Source organism: Agelaius tricolor, unplaced genomic scaffold, assembly GCF_023055355.1.
Source record: "Agelaius tricolor isolate 1412-34295 unplaced genomic scaffold, bAgeTri1.0.p SCAF_23, whole genome shotgun sequence".
NCBI lineage: Eukaryota > Metazoa > Chordata > Aves > Passeriformes > Icteridae > Agelaius > Agelaius tricolor.
The window spans coordinates 8959362-8982599 of NW_027269283.1; the positions used below are offsets into that span (position 1 = coordinate 8959362).

At 49.2% G+C, this 23238-nt stretch overlaps 1 protein-coding gene across 2 annotated transcripts in view; it reads left to right on the plus strand.

Annotated features, from left to right (window-relative positions):
* Window positions 1–10409: 10409 nt before the first annotated feature.
* The window catches only part of LAMA5 (laminin subunit alpha 5), an 88363-nt gene continuing 75534 nt past the window's right edge, over window positions 10410–23238 (plus strand). For both annotated transcript variants that reach the window (XM_071447108.1, XM_071447109.1), the window contains exons 1-2: window positions 10410–10782; window positions 16394–16546. In XM_071447108.1, coding sequence (XP_071303209.1) covers window positions 10495–10782; window positions 16394–16546 — 441 coding nt within the window. In that variant the 5' untranslated portion in view covers window positions 10410–10494. The remainder of the gene's footprint in view (window positions 10783–16393; window positions 16547–23238) is intronic.

Below are 23238 nucleotides of genomic sequence, written 5' to 3' on the forward strand. Positions count from 1 at the left end.
CGGCTCTGCTGGCACAAGCAGAAGGGGGAGAGGGGTGAGCACTGATGGTGTCAGTGCTGCTGCCAAGCACAACATGTTGTGGAGCCACAGCCTCAGTCCCTCCTGTGTGGGGAGCAGGTCCCCTGCACTCCCTGCAGCCCCGAACACCATCCACAAACACCAAAGGGACTCTGACGCTTCCTGTCCCAAAGCCAGCCTGCAATAATAAGGGTTTGATAAACACCCCAGAGCACTTACTCTGCTTTTTCAGGGAGCTGCAGGCCAGGGAACAGCCAGAGAGACATGAAAGAGCAGAAGCAGAATGGAGTGTAATTAACTTTAAACCCTGTGAAACTCCTGCTGCTGTGTGTGGCAGGCTCACTTTGGAACACAGTTGGGTTTGGGGCAACTTCTCATCTTGGTGTCAAGTCAAGGCTTGTCCGGAGAAAGCGTGCGTGCCTTTATTAGCATGCAAATCACATTTCCTCCCCATTGCACTGTCTCTGCATCCCTCCCTCCAGAGCTGTTTAGTAGCAGCAGGCAAGGACTAATTAAATTGCTTTATTCAGCCTCGGAGTGCAGAGCCCAGGCAGGAATGCCAATGGGCACACGCCCCTGCCCTCTCTGCTGCCACAAGGAGTGTGGCAGGCCTGGCCTTCACCTCATCAGGCAAGGAATAAATCCCCTGCCACGAAGATGAGGATGTCAGGCACTATATGCATAAATCACATGAGGAGTTTCCAAGTGGCTTTCATCTTGGGAGTCCTTATGAGTTCAGAGCTATGGATCAATCCAGAGTGGATACCTTTCAGCAGTAATTCCACATCTGAAGATCTTTAATGATGTGGCTCCTTTAAATAAGATTCTAAAAGCCCAAGCCAGCTGAAATGGTAGCACACAATCAAGTTAATTACTTTAATTACTATGAAATTATCAGACAGTGTATTTGTAATTTTAATCTCCTAATCCGCAAAGTACCTTTTTCCCTTTGGTGCTCCTAAAGAAAGTAAAATAGCTTTTGGTTTCCTTGCCAGCTTTTCAAGGATCTTTGAAAACTGAGAAGAAACCTCCCACAAATAGCCTGGCTGTGATTATGAGGTTTCTTTTTTCGTTATTTAAAATATCATCCTCTATATGAATGCAAAGCATTTAAAAGCAGTAATAAGATCTATCCCAGCAACCAGGCATTTGGGTTTGAAATTTCTTGGGTTACTTGGGCTGTACAAAGGTAATGCACAACGTAAACCTCCCCTAAAGTGCTGAGGAAATTGGAGCTTATGGCAAGGGAAAACCAGTAGCCAGAGAAGGAGCCCAGGGCTGCTCTCTGTTATGTTTCCAGCTGCCTTATTTGAAGTGTTAGGGCTGCAAAACTGCACTCAAAGTTCTGCACTGAAGGACCCAAAAGTGCTTCCCCCTGGTATGAAAGAGGGTTCCTGACCTCCAGGCCTGCAGCACTTCTGCACTTCAGCTCATCCTCTGGGTCAGTCCAAGATTCTCCAGTGTGTCAAGGCTGTGTGTAGAGACACATCCCTCCTGATGTCTGCAAGCCCCTCAGCTGCCCTGAGATGAGAGCTGGCCATGGCCCTTCCATTCACCAGCCCCTGGAGCTGAGTTTAGGGCTCACTGTGTTTCTGAACTGACACACCAGCAGTTCTTGTGCTTGCTGTTTGAGCTCCTGGAAGGGGAAGAGGCTGGGCAGAATATATGGGATTTTCACTGAGGTCTATTGGGTTTATGCGGTCCAAGCAGGGCTTAGCTGTTAAATCCATTTTTTACAAACTTCAAAATGCACCTACATTGGATGGTTGAGCATCTTACAGCTTTTATTCTTACCATTCGCCTATGACTGCTACTCCTTTTCACTTTGAGTTGATGTAAAGAGGGAAAGAAAAAGTTCAGTGATGTGTCCAAGGTCATGCAGGGAAGCAGTAGTGAAGGGACTTGAGCCTCAGAAATAATTTAAGTTCTTGGCTGTGGCACCATCTCTCTCTGTGATGTCTGAAACAGGCTCATTGCTCTTCTGTTGTGGAGAAAGGACCTATTTTCCTATTTGTTACCTCTTCCTACAGGAGGGAATTATTTTTAAGCACAAAACAGCTGGCTGTTCCTATTAAGCTACTGTAGGAATAATCTGCATGGAAAAAAAAACCTCAGATGCTTTCCCAAATAGGAAGTCATTTAGATTTCAGATTAATGGCAGTGACAATGGAAATAAATAAAATCTTTTCCTGATATGGAGCCCAAACCATGGGTTGTTCTTATTGATGGTGGACACAGGTGTGAAACGTGTCTTGTGCTGCACACGGGGAGCACACACTAAAGAAAGGCACAAATATCCCACAAATATCCCCACAGTGCAGCCTGTGGTGTGCTTTTAGTGTGGGAATCAGCTGGTGCTGGTGAATGATGACAACTCTTGCTCTTGCAAGCCTTCCTCTCTTGCAGGCACTCTGCCCTGATCCCACTCAGGGAAATGAATCCTCTTCCCAGAAATGAGAGCAAGAATGAAAGGCAGGGAGGATCAGGGCACTCACTGAGCTGTTCTCTCTGGAACCTGTAAATCCTCAATCCTGGCTGTGAAAGGAGCTTCACAAAATGAAAATTAAGGTTTGGGGTGGACAGTGGGGATGGAGGAGCCATCACAGGGAGCAAGCCCAGGTCTGGGGCAGGGGTGGCACTCCAGGCTCTCAGGGGCAGTCTGCAAGGGAGCTGAAGCTGAAATTCCCCTGTTGTCAATGCCCTGTGGGTGAGATGGTGCCAGCCTTCATGGGGACAGCAGGGCTGTCATCCAGGGCTTTCCTCACGGGCATCTGCTCAAACAGAGAATTTCTGTTTTGTGCAAGCCTTGAGCTGTACATGGTCAGCAGCACAACCTGAGCACCTCAGGTTGCACACAGCAGATGGGGAGCAGTGTGCCTGCAGTGCCAGGGAGCCTGGGAGGGACAGGGGGGGAGAGGCTTGCTCAGATCTGGATTTTGTGGCAGAAGGGCAGCTGGGATGTGTGCATGGAGCGTTTCTTACTTTGCATTGCATGAAGGCCCTCAGCATTCCCCACGTGTGCTGCTCTCTGATAAGGTTAACAGGATAAAGAAAATGTTACCAAATGCATTCTAACAGATGACTGCAATTTGCACTCAGCTGTTAAGCTGCTGGCTTTTTTCTGTCTTAGAAACTGCAGAATGGGAAAGCCTAGCCTGTGTTATCGAGAGGGCTGAGATGAAAGTGCAGAGGCAAGCTCCACAAATTTCTCTTGCACTTGGTCAAACTACAAATAATCAGATTAAGCCATAACTGTATAAATGGGGCTTGAGTGTGTTTGCTCTGCTGACTTGGTCATGCATTCAGGACGTTCAGACTGGTGTAACTCCAGCCCAGGAGGTATTAGTCACGCTGGGAGGACTTCAGTGAATATAAGAGGGCTTCATCTGGGCAGTTTCCAAGGCAACTCTTGCTAATATTTCATTACAATGCTCCTGCCCTCTGCAAGTCCCATGGATTAGGACTGGGAATCTCAGAAAGAAGAGTTGATTGTCAATATTGTGCTTGGATTGAATGTATCCCAGAGGGGGAAAAAAAAAAAAAAAGGTAAAGCATTTCCCTTAGGCAGAGCCACAATGCACAGCTGGAGCTAAACTCTGTCATCCAGCACTGCCTTGTGCCCTGAGGAGAGTCCTGGGTAGCAAATAATCTCCCTCTTTCCAGCTGTGAAATAGATGGAAAATGCAGGTATGCACTCATCCTGATCGTGTGGAGAGGCAGAGCAGCAGAGCTGTGCCAGCTCCCATTCAGGGTGGCTGCAGCACAACCTGCCCCAGGGCAGGCTGGTGCCCTCAAACGGGGGACAGGGCCACCCTCACACCTCAGGGCTGTGGCTGTCACTGCTGTTTGCTGGCTCTGTGCACCTTCCCCGAACTGTGCTCCTTGCCACTGACTCGAGAGCTGTTGCTGATTCCCTTGGGGAGCCACAGCCTCTGTGTGCTGGACTGGGCATCCTCTTCCTCTGGGAAAACACGGGAAAATAAAAGGGCCTCTGCTGGTGTGGGATATTGCTTGAGATGTTCTTTCCTCTGGGCCAGCAGCAGGGCTCTGGTGCTTGTTCCTAATTACACTTTTCATTAGCTGTGTATTATTTCTCGTTAATGAAACAGGATTTAATAGGAGAATGGCAATACAACTATCCTGTATACAGGATTTAATAGGAGAATGGCAATACAACTATTCTGTATGGCAGAGATTAGAAATGCTACTGGGTTTTTATCTGCTACCAGTAATTTCCAACTGGAGATGATGTTGTGGAAGCCAACAAGGGTATGTCATGACCCCATGCCTGAAGAGTATTTATGTGCACATAGCCACAGGGCACAGAAACAGCCCCGGGTGAAGTAATCTGTGGGAGGATGAACTTCCAGGCATTCAGAGAAGTTACAATGACATAGCAGGAGAAGTCCTATTCTCTGAGTCAGGCTTGAGTCAGTTTCCCAGCAGTGCTGGATGTGTCCCACCTTTCAGACAAGGAGCAAAAGCATGTTCTGTCTGTGTGTCTGTGTGTCTGTGTGTCTGCAGTTTGCCCCCAGTGCTCTGTCACACTCAGGGGAGTGTGTAACCCCAGTGTCACAGGCATCTTTTTATGAGAATCCTTTCCTTGGGAGTTTCTCCTCCTGAGAAGCTGAGAGGCCTCAGGAACAAAATGTGAACAATGGTTATCTGCTGCTGTGCAATGCAACAGGTGCATCTGGGATTGGTCTCATGTGGTTGTTTCTAATTAATGGCCAATCACAGCCCAGCTGGCTCGGACAGAGAGTGTGGGGCAGCTGCCTTTGTTATCACTCTTTTCTTTCTATTCTTAGCTTAGCTAGCCTTCTAAGATGAAACCTTTTCTTCTATTATTTTAGTGTAGTTTTAATGGAATATATATCATAAAATAATAAATCAAGCCTTGTGAAACATGGAGTCAGATCCTGGTCTCTTCCCTCACCCTAAGACCCCTGTGGCCACGGTCACACCCCAGCATTGCTCTGGTTTTCACCCTGAGCACACTCACTCACCCCCCTGCTTCCTCCATGCATTCAGCTTGACACAGAGCTCTTGGTCCTCCTGCAGTGCTGAACAAGAACCAAAGCTCACCCCAGGAGTAGCTGCACTTTTCTGGTGGGTGAACTGATCTCTGTTGACATGTCAGCTCGTTAAATCTGCAGGGCCCTTCTGGCTGAAGGCAGGGCTGTGTGGCACATTTAAAGCATGATTTAGTTATTAACAGAAAAGCAGCTGTGCTCCTGTTTGAGCTGTGCAAAGAAAAACACACAGCTAGTGATGCCCCAGCCCCGAGCGTGCCTAGGAGACAGCACTTAGGTGTGTTTTCCATGTGCCCCAGAATAATACAGAGTTCAGGCTTTAAAAGAAAGTATTTGGGACCTTGCCAGGTAGACAGACAGTATGAATGAAACACCTGTTCTGGCTTTGGGAGGGTTTTGGAACCATTTGATTACTGGGAAGGTACAGGCTGACCTTAAAGGGAATTGAATTCTCTGGTGTAGAGTAACATGTCCTGCTGCATTATGAATCTTCTTGATCTCTTGGTGAAAATGTCCACAGCAGACAAAACACAGATGTCTGCTGCTTTTGGTTTTAACTTAAAGGTGCTGCTTGGGCATGGCAAATTGACCAGCTCTGTCTCAAAACAGTCTTTTTCAATTTTGAATAAATGTTAAAGGAGGAACACTATAAAGGAAACAAAGATAAAACACATTAAAGCAATTCTACCGAGAGAGGAAAAATAACTGCTCATTCCAGGTGCCTCCTAATCTGGTTCTTGCCAATCCTCCTTGTTACTTGGCAGTTTTAGGGGGTTGCATTTTCACATGGTGTAATTCAATTCCAAAAAAGATATAAAGAATTGTGTCTGTCCTAGAGTTGCTTCCTGTTGAATCACCTTATCAGTCTGGTCTGGTTTGTCCAGTCTTAACTATTTCTGTCAATGTGGCAAAACCAGCCCTGGGAATACTTTCATAAAAGCAGAGTACAGCAGATGGTAGTGTGATGAGTTTGGTCATCCCCTCTGGATTTGGCTTTATATGTTCCTAAGAACCAGTCTGAGAAACCAAGGCAGATCCTGGTAAATTCCTCATGCCTTCAACAAAACTCTCCAGCCCTTTCCCACTGCAGATTCAAGCTGTGCCCCAGCTCCCCTGATGCAGAAGGGTTTAAAAAGCTGTAATTGAGCTGTCAGTTTGAAGAATAAACAGGGGAAATGTACTTTAGGTCTCTGTTTGGGGCTGTTTGCAGAACTGTCTGTATGTGCATGCGTGGGGGTCTGTGTGAACAGGAGGGCAGCTCCTTTGAGCCCCTGTGAACTCAGCAAACCCCTGCAAACCTCACATGGGACCTGCTGATGCCTTTTGTGGGTTTGTTTTACAACCTTCTCAGGTAGAGCCTGTGGAGACTGTAAAATTAGAAAGCTGGAGATGTGCTTGAAGGATATTGATTGCACTTCTGGTTTGTGTTAGTTAACTCCAGCTCATGCAGAATTAGTTCTTAGCTCCTGGTAGCTGCTCCTGACACACTTGAGTCAAGGCACAACACCCTTATAAATGGTGTGGAGTTCTGGGGTCAGCACAGAGCACAGCTCAGGAAACACCTTCCTTCACACAGCCTGCTGCAGGGTAGCAGGAAAGTGATTAAATCTTCCCTGAGATAACGTGTCCCTGACCCTACACCATACAAAAACCATATGCTCACTCATTTCTCTTGGCTCAGGCCCTGCTCTCAGTGATGGCTCTGGCTGTGGTGCTGCCTTGGTAGGAAATACTGCAAGGAAATGGGTCTTTCTCCATTGGCCATATGTTGCTTTTCCTGGAGTGAAAGAACTCCTTACATTTCTCTGTGTAATAGACAAGATAAAACCAGAGAATTTATTCACAGGAAGCAGAGTGTGTCTGTGTCACTGCTGAATTACTCACTTCTGGCTGTGGGATGCTTCCCTGTGCTCCTGCTGTAGGTTAAAAGGCTCTGCATAGACAGGAAAACTCTCACTTGTTACTTGCAGAATCTTTGTTCAGATTTAGGAACTGGGTTCCCTCATAGAGATAAGCTCTACAGCTTGCTTGAAGAAAGAGCTTGTGGTTACTGGTGGCAGCTTTGGGCAAGCTCCTCATGGTCCTGCAGTTTTTAGGGAGGCGAAAGTAAAACCCTCAGTGGAACTGGGATGCCTTTAGCGGGTGCAGATGGATAACAGCATGGCTGAGGTCGTGTTACTACATGCAGGCTCACAGAAGACTGGAGCAGGAATGCTACAGGCTGGATTCTTTTTTTTTTTTCCAGTTCTCTCTGCATTCACTGGTCGTGGTTTGGGTTTAAAATGAAAAGTCTCTTCTGCTTCAACACCTCTTATTTGAGAGCATGTCACTGTGACCAGCTTTGTGAGGCCGAGCCAAGAAGCACCAGTGCGAGGCTCAAGAAACCAGTAAAATTCAAAGAGGGATCGGAGCAGTAAAGGAATGGCAAATGTCCAGGGATGTTGAAATTTATGCTTAGAAAAAGCTCTTGAGTGGAAGAAAGGCTTCACTACCCAAGCTCAGTTCTAGCTGTTATAAATCTTTTCTGGGAGCAGAGTATTCCTCAGCCACCCATGGGGGTTTTCACAGGAAATTTTTGCTGCTGGTGACTCTCAGGTGAGGTGTTAGGCCAGATGGGACTCGTGTCCAAATTAGTAAATATGACTTTTTTTCTTAAGTGTGGCTAAAGAGAGATGGCATCAGGGAAGGAGTTTAAGTTGTTAACCTCAACTTTTTGGTTAACCTCTAAATTGAACGTTTAGCAATGTTAGAAACTCTCTTTCTTCCTGTGCTGGATAAAGACCTTCAGAATGCCCTGTCTTTAAAGTATTTCTATTGCTTCTTGGAAAACTTCAGATCCCCTCAGTTACAGGTAGCCTAAGTATGATTTCAGTCTTCAAACTGTCTTTGACCGTGCAGTCAACTGGAGGCCAGTTCAGACTGCAGAAGGGTCATTTTTTCTGCGTGGTGCTCTTGAGTCTGTGCCACAAAACCCACGTGCTAACTGTGATTTCACTTTCCTTAATTGCATTTTGGAAGGGAGATTAATTATATTACCACTAGAGGGATTACAGATATTAGACTGGCCCAAGTGTTTTGCCCTGAAACTCTTGTGGGGGTGGGAGAAAGTTATTTTCCTAATCTGTGCCCTGCTTTCCTTGTTAACTCTTTTTACGCATTTACAGGTGCCATGGGGTGTAAGTAGCTAATTAAATATGGCATTTGATAAAGTTGAAGGAAGTTTTAATTCCTGTCCCGTGGAGTATTGGTCTCCCCCACATAAACATGTTAGTTAACCATTACTGCAGAGCAGAAGTATTTTCAAAGGTGGCTGTTCCCAGCGGAACCTACTCATTTTCAAGCACGGTTTAAAGGGCAAAGACTGTCTGTTCTCTTGATAAGAATTTGTTTTTTAAAGGTTCTATTTAGCTTTTAAAGGATACATTCATCCGCTTGGAGATAAGATCTTGCATTAAGTGGGGAAAGCGGGGGAAAGGTCTCCAAAGAGACGGGCGAGCAGGAAGGGGTTAAAAGATGTCTGAAAGCGCTTTAGGAAATCTTTCTGACTGAATGGGTTTGGCGGCCGTGCTTCAGCGCTTCCTCACCATGTGGAACCGGGCACCTCTCCCCGCCCTGGCTCTCAAATCCTGATGTCATGACAATGTGATCCCCGGGAAACAGCTGGCACTGGATGCTCCCCGTGGCGTGGGGCAGGAAAGGAATGGGAGAAATGGCAAATCCTCCCCCTCCCGATGCTCGGAGCCACCAGCATTCCCGAGCAGCACCTGGCTGGAGGGCTGCCAGTGCCCCCACGCCTGCAGAACCCTGAGGAAACCTGACAATAAATCCATATATACACTTAAATCCATATATATCCACTTCTATCCATGGTGGATATAAGTGGATATATATAAATATATATAAAACATATATAAATCTATTAAAAAAAAATATATATATATATAAAAATCCATATATACACTTATATCCATGGTGCTCCACATACAGCAAGAGGGATCTTTCAAAAGTCCCTAGAAGTGCTGAAATCAGTGTAATTGCAGAGCCTTGGCTGGTACACACCATGTGGAAATTCAGTTTATGGAGCTATATATTTGAACTGCACACATCACAATGGGCTTTTTGGGGGTTTTTTTTGGGTTTTTTTTTTTTTTGATTGTTTGTTCTCTTTTTAAAGCTTTTCATACTTAAGACAGTAGCTTTTCCAAGAGGACTGGTACCTCCTAGGCTGTCCATACAGAATAAGAGACAAAGAGGATGATGTGATGCAAAGACCAAATGCCCAGCAGCAGCCTGTGAAGATCTGGACATGCTTTAGAGCTGCTTTTGCTTCCTGTGGGGCTCAAATACCGCAGCAATCCAACTGTTGGGAGTCCAGACCTGGTCTCTTGGTATGTCCTACTTTAAAGATGCAGTCTTGTCCAGTTCAGGCACAACATTTCGTGTGTATTATTGAATTCTTGGGTTTTAAAACAGTCTGTGTTGGCCAGAAAATCAAAGCAGTGGTTTGATGAGTTAATTTATGTGTTGCTCTGTATTTATGTTCAGGTTTCTATCTGTAAAACGTCTTCCCCCCCAGCAGCATATAAAGAGCCGACGGTGCATGTGTCACAGCACGGAGGGGTTGTCCATGGGCAGCCAGGGGATGGGAGAAAGTTGGGTTATCGCTGAGCTGCTTCCTTCCCCCTTAGGTGAGAAGCTAAAGCCATTTCCCCAAAGCCATCCTTTCCGGGGAAAGTGGAAGTAAAATTTTCACTGCCCAAATTAAATGAGAACCCACAGCGTACCTCGAGGAGCGCGAATTGGGCTTGGTCAAGCCCATTTCCCCTGTTTTGTTAATTAGTAATCGAGTTTTTCCTGCAGATAACCCGATCTATCGGTTAATGGAGTTTACCGTACTAAAACCCCAGCGAGCCGCCGCGGGCAGCGCAGCCCCGCAGACACAATGGGCACATTGTTCCCTGGGGAGGGGGCGGCATCCTGCACCCCATTCCTCCTTTGCCGGGGGTTTGCAAAGGGTTAACCGGGACGGCGGGGCCGGGGGTTCCCGGGGCGGTGAAGGGTTAACCGGGGCAGAGAGACCGGGGGTTCCCGGGGCGGTGAAGGGTTAACCGGGGCAGTGAAGGGTTAACCGGGACGGCGGGGCCAGGGGTTCCCGGGGCGGTGAAGGGTTAACCGGGGCGGAGAGACCGGGGGGTTCCCGGGGCGGTGAAGGGTTAACCGGGGCGGAGAGACCGGGGGGTTCCCGGGGCAGTGAAGGGTTAACCGGGGCGGCGGGGCCGGGGGTTCCCGGGGCGGTGAAGGGTTAACCGGGGCGGCGGGGCTGCCCGGCCCCTCCCCGCAGCCGGGGCTGAAGTAGCGCGGCGGCGGCGGAGAGGGGCAGAGCCGAGCGGAGCCGGGCCAGCGGAGCCGGTGCCGCAGCGCTGCCCGGCCCCGCCGAGCGAAGATGGCGAAGGCGGCGGAGCGGGGCGGTGCGCGGCTCCTGCTCCTGCTGTCCTTGCTGTCCCCGCTGCCCGCCACCGCTGCCCAGCCGCCCGCCTCCTTCCCTAGCGATGTGAACGGGCACAGCCTCCACCCGCCCTACTTCAACCTGGCCGAGGGCACCCGCATCTCCGCCACCGCCACCTGCGGCGAGGAGCCGGCGGGCGCCGGCAGCCGGCGCGCCGTGGAGGATCTGTACTGCAAGCTGGTGGGGGGCCCGGTGGCCGGGGGGGACCCCAACCAGACCATCCAGGTACGGCCGGGCCGGGGGACGAGGGCACGGAGCCCCGCTTTGTGCGCGCCGGTGCCGCCGCCGAGGGCAGCGGGGCTGGGCGGGCACGGCCCCGCTCCCCCCGGTGATCGCACGCAGCCCCCGGGCGGAGCGGCCGCGGGTGGGTCCGTGCCTGGGGGCGCAGGGAGCGCTGCTCCTGGGGCATCCATCCCCCGGAGCGGCGGGGCTGGGGGCACGCACGTGTTCCGGAGTTGCTCGCATGGAACGCGGCTCGCTGGGCTCTCGGGGCGTTCTTTTTAAAGTTGTGGGTTCTTTGTGTTTATAAAATCCCGGGCAAACCAGCACCTAAATCCCCTTTGGTAGTCAGGGAATCGTTACGGTGAATGTGATGGTGATTGCTTTGGTGCGTCCCGAACTGATAATATTTACACTGATGTGTTTTAACTCGGTGTGTGTTCGGTGCGGCATTGGGATGAGCAGAGGGGGAAGTTACAAGAGTGGATTTTACAAGCCAGCGTCAGATTATTTATCTCAGGGGTCCCATTTTAAGCTGCCCAGAGGGAGCTTGCAGCCAGGAATGCGGACGGTAAAAGCCGCAGTGCACCGAAACAGCCATGACTCCCTTGAAGGGAGGAAAGAACAGTTGTAAAGGGGCTTGTAAACACCGGGGTTTAGTTGCAGGAACTCCAGACCCAGTGTCCCCCCGAGGGCAGCCCAAGCCGGGAAGAGCAGCTCTGGTTTGAAATGCTCCTGCAGCCTGAAGCCAGCCATGGAGCCACCAGCTGCTCCTCGGTGTTTTCTGCTTGCGAGAGTTGTGAGAGCCGTGGTGCCACTCACCTGTTGCAGTGGAGCAGCGTTAATCCCTGTTGGACATAACAAGGAGGAGCAAAGGAAAACTGTCAGTTTCTCGGCCCGAGCCGTTCTCAGCCTTTCGGTGGGGGTGGCTTTGTTACAAGATCATCTCTGAAGCATTTTTCTCATTCTGGCCCACATTCTCCTGAGTTAGTGCTGCACTAGGAATTTTCCAGCCATTGTGTGGTTGTGACACGGAATTTTGCTGTCTGTGTGGTATAAATGGTTGAAGATGTCACTGGATGGCAAAAACCTGACGTATCCTCCTGTGAGTTTTGCCACCTTTTAAAGCCATGTCTCACTTCACTGCATTGTAAAACAGAAGAAGTTTTGCCTGAAGTCTCAGTAGCAGGAGGCTTACAGGGACCTCTGTGTAGTAATTCTGCCTCTAGTGAGGCAGAGGAGTAAGGAAAGGTGAAGAAGTAACTGCTGTTCCGTGCACTTGCAAACAAATATGTGAACAATGTGCCAAGCAAAACGGGGAGGATAATGCTGCTTGGAAAAGCTGGCAAATGTGGGTGTGCATTTATCACTCCACGTGTGTCCATCTGCGCTCTGGCCACCCTGCTAGCTCAGCATGACACACAGCACTAAGGATGCTGACTGAAATAACCCCTTCAGGCTGTCCCAGCTCTGGGGGCATCCCCCCCAGTGCCAAACACAGCTCCTGAGCTCTGGAATTCTGCAGCGACCCCCTCCTGTCCCCTGTGCAGCTCTGGCACAGGGGGGCTTTGATCTGAGCACCACTTCCCAGGCCAGCGGGCTTCACTCAGTCTGAAAGCTTTAGAAAATTCCTTTTGTAGTGGCTCCTTTCCATGACCACAGGCAGCACCTAAAAGGGAGGGGAGGAAACAGGAGGCATCAGAGCAGAGGTCAGAGTTCCCAATTCATCCCCTTCAGGGGTCTTGGCACCACCCGGTGACTGAAGCAAGGAGGGAGGTGGGAGGGAAGTGTTCAATTTGAGCAGGCTGAAACAACAATAATGAACTCCACATGCGTGTCCTCACTGCCTGCGTGTCCCACCAGCCCAGCCCCCTGCCCCCCTCCATTCACCTGCTCAATACTGTGTGATGTGCTGTGGCATAAGGAGTTGTCATCAGGAATACTGGAAAAATGCCACTTGGGACCTTCCAAGAGCCATCCACGTGCTGTGGTGGTGAAGGGATGTTTGCTTGGTTAAAGACCTGGGATAAACATTAATTTAGTTGTCTAATGAATTAGTTGAGTCAGTTCTCTATTTTCTGCTGGTTTAATTTGACATTATAGAAGGCTTCAGAAAAGGGAGTTCACTGACTTTTAAACATGATGGTCTTAAAATGTCAATAATCATTAAGTTTTCTGAAGTAAACTGCCTTAAAGACACTTGCAGTAGTTTTGGCACAGCTTGGGAAGGCTGTAAACCTTTTCAAGGAGTTTCCTTTGCTTTATTCGGGGCTTTTTTGGCAGAAGGCTGCATTTCCAACTGCGGGGGGCTTTTCAGTCTGGAAGGATGTGAGGCACAGCAAGGCTGAGGTGTGCTGAAAGGGACTTGCCCTGGAGGTTTGCTTCCCTTGTCACATTCACTCCTCGGTGAGGGTCAGCCCTGCCTCAATGATAATGTCTTGAGGATAAGGCAGAAGAGGGATCATAGATTTCTTTTTTTGTTTAAGCTTTACTGGAGGTGCTGTCTTCCGAGACAGACAAATCTGCAAAGGCAGAGCTGTGTGCTCATATTCCCCATCCCACCCTGTGCCTGGGGGCTGTTCCAGAGCCAGCAGGGATGGTGCACGGCTCCTCAGGGTGGGGCAGGGCTGTAGATTATTGTTTCAGATTAGGATTGTAGCAGTGAGGCTGGTTACTGGCATTAATTAAAGCAATTACAGACCTCAGAATTTAAGAATGTACAGTAAATTTGACTGATTTCAAGGCAGTGCTGCTTGTGCCTTCCTCAGAAGCCTGTTCACAGCACTGAGCTGCAGCCCTGAGCTGTCCTTGCCAGTGTGGGCGCTGACCAGAACTCTGGTCCTCTCACTCTTCCAGGTGTTGATAACAGATGGAATCTGAAGCTGTTTCATCCCTGAGAGTCTCAGAATTAAGTGTCACTCTTTAGATACACTGTGGTGTCAGTGACCATTTGTGCTGTGCCTCTTTAGCCCATGTTCTGTCTCTGGTGTTGACAGAAGGAATCTGGCTCAGCCCAGGGCTCTCAGTGCTCCAGGTGACCATTGGTGCTGTACCTCTCTGTAGGTGTCTCTTCTGTGTTTGCACCTATGATAGTGTTGGATTTCAGTGGTTTAACTGGCTGAAAACACAGGTTTGGAAGAAGTTCTTTCCTCCAGGAAAGACACATGGTGAGCCAGCCCCTGCCTAACTCTGTGTGAGCAGCTGATCTGCAGGGACAGCCCTGGGAGCAGCTTGCAACAGGCACTTTGTCTCAAACAGAACTTTTTACACCCCATTTCCTGACCTTTTTACCTCATCCCCAGCAGCCCCATGCTCCCTGTGGCTTTCTGATAAATCAGGTGAGGGGAGCTGGAGTTGGGTCATGGCAGGGCCGCATAAACTGGGACAAAGCCACCTGTGTCCCCTGAGAGAGGTGCCAGCAGGGCGCCCAGTTGGTCTTGATGCTCAGGGGAAACTTCAAAGTTCCCAGTGCCCTGAGCAGGATCAGCCCTTGCAGGTCCCTGGAAGCTGCCCCTCATTCAAACCTCATCCTTATCTCTGCAGTTTGCTCTGATAGTGGCAGTTTGGTGCTCCCTGAGTTGCTCTGCAGCTCCTTGCATTGCTCAAGTTCTTCCTTTGACCATTCCTCTGTAGTGTCCACACCTCTACTGCTCTGGCAGCCTGCAGTCTCTGCTAAGCCTGCTGCTCACAATTGCTTTTTAATTAAAATCCTCTTGCTGATGTCAGAACTTCCCTGTAGAGAACCTGACACAATGTGCAGGAGCCTGAGCTGCTCTAAAATACAAATAGCTGGAAATGATTCTGGTCAGGTTTAGGTTTGGCTCTAATGAAACAACTAATGAGCACCTGGTGCATCAGAGAGGCTAATCACACTTGGAACAGCAAACCTGCTTCAGCTGTGGATGTGTTCCCAGCCCAGAAGGCTGCCCAGGGAGGGACAACAGCAGCATTATGAATGTGGAGCAGCTGATCCTAATTTTTACTCCCCTCTTACTCAGCTTGAGTTGAGTGTCTCCCATCAATGTGAAGTCTGGGTTCAAAATGGTTTTTACATCTGTGGCAAGAATTTAAAGTATGAAAGTACTTTATTTTTTTTTTTCTTATTTATCCCTGTTTTGTAACCTTGCCTCACTTCCCCCCCACCTCAGTGCTGTGGTGAAATTTCCACACAACCTGTTGCACCGGTTCCCATTAAAGGTTTGAGCTTGAAGAGTTGGGTCAGTTTTATCTGGTCTGCTCTCCCTCCTGGCTCAAAGCATGTCCAAACCAGCCTTGTGACCTCTCTGTACACTGAGTGCTCCCTGCATCTCTGTCAGGCTTACCTGGATGGTTTCAGCTCCCCTTTTCTTTGGCCTTGTGCTTGCCACATCTCTATTTTCACATCTCTGGAGGAATTAATTTAAAAGTGGTTTTGTTCAGGATAACTTGTATTGCATAATTGTCTGTAAGTAACAAAGCACGTGGTAGTGGGGAATAATGCTGTGAAATCTGTTTCATTTGCACTGAGATTGCTCCACAGTTTGGAGCATCTGGAAAATCAGATGTTCTGCAGTGGCCCTGCCTTGCCTCAGCCCGGGTAGGAAGGGGATTGCCTGTCTTGAGATCTTGTACCTGGTGCAATATTAACACTGCAGCTGGGGCAGGCAAGGGCAGCATTCCTGCCTGGGGATAACTGTGCCTTTAAAAGGAAAACTGCCTCTAACACAGCTCCCTTCCAGGCTGTTTGTAGCAGCAATTCAAGCAGCACAACAGTGGCTCCACACAACACTTTGCCAGTTTTCAGGGGGCTTTGCAGGTTTCTTTGAGTGTGGGTCAGATTCATTTGTCTATTAATGAGAGAGAAAGAATTGCCCCTAACAGCTCAGGGCTTTGTCTGATCCTGCTCAGGAGGTGCCGTTGAAGTTGTGGGGTTGTTTTCTCTGGCAGCGTGTCCATGGAGCTGACAAAGCCACCCCAGGCCACAAAAGCAAGGCAGAGAAGTGGTGGCAGTCCCTGGCCAGCTGACAGCTGGGGCTGTCCCTTTCTGGCCTTGCACTGCAGCATCAGCAGCAAAGGGAACTTGGCTGCGAGACGAAGCCTGAAAATGCAGCTGAAAGAGCGATACTGTGAGCTGAATAGGTGGGCAAGAAACACTGCAGGGAGCTGGGCAGGGGAGCTGCCAGTCTGAGAGCACAGAACTGCCTGAATGGCTCTGGGCTGGGAAGGGCTGGGTGTGAGTGGCAGCCCCAGCACAGGAGCTGCTGACCATGGAGTTTGAGCCTCTGCTCTCCATTGCAGTGCAGCTTCTCCCTCAGCCACTCCTGCTTCTGGTGACCAGTCCTTTGAGCCTGGGATCCTTTGTCAATGTTCTGCATATCTGAAATTCAGGAGGGGTGCTGCTCTGAGCAGCCCAGATTCTACACTGGGTGGTTGTGGGGGTTTTGAGCCTTTTCATGTACATTTTGCACCCACACTTTAAATTGGTGCAAACAAACCTTCTGTATCTTGATTTGCATGATCAGGCTGTATTTTCTGAATTGAATGAAACCCTCTGTTTTCTGAATTGCTTGATCCTTGACTGCTCTGTACCATGTTTTTCTGGCCAGAATTAAATGTTGTTTTTTGTACTTTCTGCCAGGGCCAGTACTGTGACATCTGCTCCTCTGCAAACAGCAACAAGGCCCACCCCATCACAAATGCCATCGATGGCACAGAGCGCTGGTGGCAGAGCCCCCCTCTGTCCCGAGGGCTGGAGTTCAACCAGGTCAACGTCACCCTGGACCTTGGACAGGTAACACAAATCCTTTCTTCTTTATGTTGCAGACTGTGCTGGTGAGGAACTGCTTTTCTGCTTCTGAAATCCTTCAGTGGACCTTGCTGGACGTGTGGAACAAAATCCACTTGTTCAATGACAGGGTTAAATTTGGTTAAAATAGGGGAGGGAAAACTTCTTGTCTGCTTGTAATATTAACTACATTGTGCTCTTTGTTACTATTTAGATCTTCCCTGAAAGTTGAGTCACTTGTGGAAAGTCCTCACCTTTTGTAGGTGCCATTCCCCTTAGAGGGTACCTGCCTCTCAAAGGGGGACACTTAGCAAGGCCTCACCCCAAAATGGGAAAATACAGCCCTGAGAAATTCAAGGCTCTAAAACTTTTAACTGGTGCATTTAAAACTCTTTAAAAAACAGCAAGTCCCTGCTGAAGGCCTTCCTATAAAAGACAAAGGGTGACAATGATATTTGCTCTCTAATGGTGGCAAGTCAGAGAAGTCTGTGGGATATGGGGCAGTTTTGGAGCTCACCTCTCCCCCAGCAGACCTGTTTGTTGTGATTGCTCAGCAGCCTTTTGGGGGCTGAGTCATGGCCCCTTTGGGAGTTTGCTTTGTTTTGCATGCATTTCAAGATTTTTCAGATGCCAAAAGTTTACAGTGACTTCGCAGGTGGATCTTTCACTCTCTGTTAAAGGCTCATTTGTCAGTGCAATTTGCAAGGTGCCTGACTCCAAGTTTACATCCAGAGATGGCCAGTCGGTATTGATGATGTACCCTTCAGTTAGATGCCTCAAACACACACTTCAGTCCCCAGCACTGGCTCTGCTCTGCTCCCTGCCTTGCTGTAGCACTCGTTTGGAGTCTGCCAAACACCCTTCACAAATTTGTTCTCTCCATGAGTGCCAGCTGTCTCAAGCTGTGCTGTACCAGCAGCAGTGAAATATCTGCTGCTGCCCAGGGCACAGGAGCTGCTGACCATGGAGTTTGAGCCTCTGCTCTCCATTGCAGTGCAGCTTCTCCCCCAGACACACTCCTGCTTCTGGTGACCAGTCCTTTGAGCCTGGGATCCTTTGTCAATGTTCTGCATATCTGAAATTCAGGAGGGATGCTGCTCTGAGCAGCCCAGATTCTACACTGGGTGGTTGTGGTGGTTTTGAGCCTTTCATGTACCTTTTTGCACCCACACTTTATATTGGTGCAAACAAACCTTCTGTATCTTGATTTGCATTATCAGGCTGTATTTTCTGAATTGAATGAAACTGTCTGTTTTCTGAATTGCTTGATCCTTGACTGCTCTGTACCACATTTTTCTGGCCAGAGTTAAATGTTTTTTGTACTCTCCATCGCAGTGCAGCTTTGTGTGGGCCAAGCCTGCTGGGGCTCAGCCCTCCCCATCTGCTCTGTCTCTTAGAAACATCCCAGCTGGCAGGGCTGTGCTGCTGGGTGCATGGCTTTGCACTCACTCCCCTGGGACCAAGGGCCAGCCTGCAATGGAGCTTCTCCTCCTCTTGTCCCTCTCCCTGGCAGCTCTCTGGCTCTGGGCCAGAGCTAACCCAGCTGTACCCTGTGCCTGCAAGCTGCTGGGCTTGGCTTACCTGGGGAATTGCAGCCTTCAGAGCTGCTGTGCTGGGAGCCAGAGCCTGGAATAATCTGGGAGGACTTCAGTGCTGTTAAAACTGAGCTGGTCTACACTGACATTCTCTTTCCTGAGTCAGTTTGCAGCATCATTTCTGCAGGACTGATACCAGAATTTGCATGTGGTGTGCTGGTGGCAGATGCTTCACCTGGTGTGGATTTTCTCTGGGCTCACAGACCCTCTGCTTCCCTGTCACCTTTGCAGTACATGAGGATAAACCCAGCTGGTGCCAAGAGCAGCACAAGCCTAAATAAATCTTCAGCTGGTTTTAGTGGCTTCCCCTTCATACATGGCCTCATTGCATGTAATTGCTGTAATCACCTGTTGGTGCTCCTGCTGAGAGTCAGTTATTTGCTTTTAACTCCTTTGTTTTGGTAGGTCGGGCAATAGAAGCAGATTAAATGTTAGAGAATCGCCAGTTTCCTCCTTTTGAAGTTGACTCTGGTTGAAAGGATAGGAGAGAGAGAAGTTCTTGGGCCCCAGTGTGGTCAGCAGGGCAGGTGCAGGATCAGGCCAGTGTACCTGGCAGCCAGGCTTCCCAAATTCCTTGGATTCCAGTGAGAACTGCACAGGTAGGAACGCCCTCCTGGGCATGTCTGACAGCAGGGCTGTTTTTTGGCTGGCAAACAAAGCCTCTCCTTGCTCTGTGTACCAATCTAGAGAGCTCTTGGACCAATTAATGTTTAATTTAAGGGTCTCACAGCCACTAAAAGCTGTTGTCCCTCTGGGGGCTCACGAGTGCTTGGAGTGCTGATGGCACTGGGGGTTGTGGTGTCAGCCCCTTCCTTTGCTGCTGTGCTTCCCTGCTGGCTCCATCCCTCTCCAGCCATAAGTGCTTCATTACCAGCTGGAATTGGGTTTCTCCAGCCTTTGGCAAGGCTGTGGCAATTGGGAGAGGGGCAGCTCATTCAGCAGCCTCTTGCTCTTTGCTTTTTGCTGGCTGGGAGCTTGCTGTCCTCACAGGGGTGTTGAAATCCTGTGGGAAGGAGAGAAGGAGGAATATTCACAGCCAGAAAATAAGCTCCAGGATGGCTTGGGCTGGCCACCCAGCTGGTGTGAGGATATTAAACACTCTCCTCACAGCCTAATCTTAATGGCTTCATCAGCAAGGTGGATCAGGGCTCCCTCCATGGCTTGGGAAGGGGCTGTGTCCAGGTATCTGCTGGGGGTTGGATGGGAATTGCTCCTGCTGGTACCTTGTCTGTTCCTGCCTCTTTGGGGAGGAGTGATTTTTCTGGTCAGAACTGGTGGGGGAGAAAGGCTGCAAGAGGAGGAGAAGCCACTTGAAGGTTTCCATGTCAGACCCAGGTCTGAGTGCCAGGAAGATGACAAACAGCTCCAGGGAGTAAAGTTAAATGGATTTTAGGAGATGCTGAGGAGTATGGAGAGGGAATTTTTTTTTTCTTGCTTTTAATCATGGCCTTGTTCTTAGTATATTGAGGATAAGAGGCTGGGCCATTGCACGAATTTGGTGTGAAATACATCATGGCACCATGTGAAGCACAGCTCAGGTTTTGGAGTAGAACTGAGAGATACTGCTGTCACTGGACAATCTGGATTTGTCAAAATCCCCAAAAGTGGCTGTCCTACCTGGCTTGGAGGGCAAAGGTCCATGTTGTGGTGGAGGCTCCTAAACCTGCTGTGCTGCTGCTCAGCTCCAGGCTCTTTCCTGTCCTGCCTGGAGCCTCCAGGCCAGCTGAAATGGGAACGTGCCTCTGCTGCAGGGGGACAGGACACCGTGACTCACAGCCACCATGGGAACTGTCCCCTGTGATCCTGCTGTGATTAAATGCCACAGTGGGTGGAGGGGGAGGAAGGGGTGTGATGGAAGATTCTTTTTTTCTTCCCCCCCCCAAAAAGGTCGTTTGAGTCAGAGCTGAGAAGGTTTAGGGAAACATGAATGGCTGGCTCCCTGCCAGAGCCTGACATCTTCCTTGCATGAAGGTGAAGCCAGGCCAGCCCTTCCTTGAGATGTTTATGGATGGTTGGTGCTTTATGATAAACTCTGGGGGAGGAATGCTTGCAGTCGTGCAGCAGCCTGGTGCCAGCGCTTGCTGGAGGTTGGTTCCTGCAGTGGGAGGGTGGCTGGGCAGCAGCCCCCATCTCCCCTGCCTCCTCTGCTGGCCCTGCTGACACCAGAGAGCAGCAGGGTTCCAGACTGAGGCTGTGCAGAGGGTTTAGGGTGATACCCAGAGGTATTTAGATGGGCAGTGCCTGACAGAAACACTGACTGACATCCATTCACTTCTGCTGAGGAGACAGGAGAAGCCTTCTCCTCTGGAGACCTCCAGAATTCCTTGAAATGCAGCCCCCTTTGGGCTTAGAAGGAGGAAAAGAAGTTGCATCCATTGGTAATTCACAGGGATGGAAAGGAAATGGAAGGAATTGTGAGCCATGCTCCAGGGCAGTGCCAAGGTGGGGTTTGTACTCACTGGGATGTGTCTCAGCAAGGGAGTCATTGATAACTTCTGAGGTGCTTTGAGGAGCACCTCTTGAGTGTTCTAGTGATTGCAATGGGGTCTGCCAAGGCTGCTGCATTCTCTGGCCTCTGAACTGATTAACCTGTGCTTGCCAGGCTCTCCCAGCTCCAGAGGAAAGGTGTTGATACACAAAACACACGAGGTGCCCTTGGCAGCAGGCTGCTGTCTTCCAGTGTGAGAGCTGGCTCTAAAGGAGCTGGGTGTTTTTCCTATGGTGGATTTTCAGGACATAATCCTGCTTCCTTTCCCTTTGGCACTGCAAACGTGGCCCCTCAGGACCAGCTTTGCACAGTGGTTTGATGTGCAGGATGCCTGCAGATGTGCAGGTGTAGCTGAATGCCTGACTTGCATGAGCAGCTCAATCCTTGCTGTGTGAGCTGTGTTCTTGTTAATGAGTATTAAATTCTTATCTTTAGCAGATCTGGACTGGGTTAGATGTGGCCTAATGCTAAAGCAGCACCACTGATGCAGAGTATAGTACTTTATGTGTAAAAACACTGAAATTTTCTTTCACCTCAGTTTCTCACCTTCCCTTTATTTTCAGTTAGTTGCAATAGTGGTGGGAGCTGCTGGTGGAGGTATCCAGGAGCCCTCTGTGAAAGGCAGCTGGAAGGAGATCCCTGCAAACTGATGGGCTTGAGGCTCACCTCCCTGTTCCCAGCAAAAGCTTTCAACATGGAGATGAATCTGATGTTCATTCTCTGGCTTAATTAATTGAAAAATCCCTCTTGAGGGCATTAACTCCTGAAATCCCAAGAGAACCCTCGGGGTTCTTTATGAATAAAGATGATGTCCTAGAGGCTGCTTGGTGTGGGATAGGGGTGATGGTCATCCAAGCATTTCCAGCTGAAAACTGTTGAAATTTCTCCCTATTTTTCACCTTGTTGCTTTTGCAGCTTCATTTCTTTTGCTTGGGAGCCCTTACAGCCTCTGGGTGATGAAGCTGCTGCTCACATTGCCCTCAAGGGCACTCTTGTTCATTCTTGCTGTGCACAGGGGGAGAGTTCAAGTCTCTTTTTTTCCTTCCCCTCACTGGGGATGTCTCCTGCAGCATTTTCCTCAGCACACATCCCTAGAAAATGCACAGTGTCCATTTCTCTCAGGCCTTACCTGCCTGGTGTTTTCCATGGAGCATTGCAAGAACGGGTCAGGATTTCAGATTTAATTTTTTTGTATGTGGTTTTTACTTTTCTTAACTTCTCTTACTGCTGAGGAGTAACTATTTGGTATTTACTCCTCCTTGGTCCTCACTGTGCTGGGGCACCACTGTGGGAAAGGGGTAGGAGAGCTTAGTGACATTTATTGTGAGCTTTTGCACCTTAAATAAAGGGCTGGGGCGTAAAATCTCTAACAAAGACGTTCTTTCTCCAAATTGTTCTCTGGCTGTTGCAGCAGAAGCAGCATTAAAAATAAAGCACATTAAGTAGGCTGAGCAGAAATCTTTTTTACTTTCAACAGCTGAGCCTGTGGTCTCTTTTCCTGTGTAGAGTCCTCTCCAATTGCCATAAAACCCTTCAAAAGCAGATCAGGATCTTTGTTTATAGGTTTCAGAACTGTGGCTCACATTTAACTGCAGAGAGAGTTCAGTGCTGCTGTCCTGGGCCATGGATGTGGATGGAAGGCAGGCTGTACATCTGTAATTCTTCTGGGCAAGAAAAGGTGTGGCTGGGAGAGCGTGCAGCACTGGGAGCTGGCACCCAGCCCAAGTGGATGGGTCTGCTCTCCCAATTTATTTCACACTTTATTGTTTAAATTAACTAAGCTGTGAAGTCTCTCCTGTTTCTTCAAAGCTGAGGTTCCCCTGACCTGGACCAGCAGCTATTGAATTTTTTTTCCCTTTTTTAGTGCTGATAAAGTGTGATTTTTGCTTTCACTTAGCACAGAAAGGTCGAGAAGGGCCATCTGCCAGCTCCCACCAGATTCCTGGCTCCAAGGGCTGTGTGGGAGCTGCTCAGGTGAGCAGGAAGGGAGTGTCTGGTTGTTAATCAAGCGGGGATCTGTCTCCTCTGGCAGCGAGAGCAGAGCCATCCTCTCCTTTTCAAGCAGCCTTGCCAAACTGGATGCCAAGCTCCAGAGCAGCCAGCACTGGAACTTTTTTTCCTCTTTTGTTGGTTGCTGTTAAAGGGAAAGATGTGCAGAATACTGGTGTGGGTAAATCACTGGTGACACGTGAATTTTAATTGTATGTTATGTTTATGCAAGTCATGAACCAAACCAGTGCTGCTTAAAATCAGTCTTCCAGGGCTGCAGTGAGTAGGATTTCACTTGTGACATGTGAATCCCAGAGGACCTGCCTTGGCTCACGTCTGCCAGGCTGTGAGCACAGGGAGGCTCTGGGCAGGTCACTCAGTGTTCTGGCACCTTCTGTGGCCTCAGGAGGTTGTTTCTGCCTGGTCTTTGCATCTCATACAAATGACCCTTGTGCTTCAACAGCTTAATCTTCCCAGAGGCTGTGCTTGCTCTGCCTAGACCTGAACCAGGTGTTAAAATAAGCCTCAGCCTCTCCCCCCCCCCCACCCCCAGAACAGCTCCAGGTAATGACTGATGAAAGGATAATTGCTGGTTCTGAGCAATGCATGCAAGATTTCCATTCTAG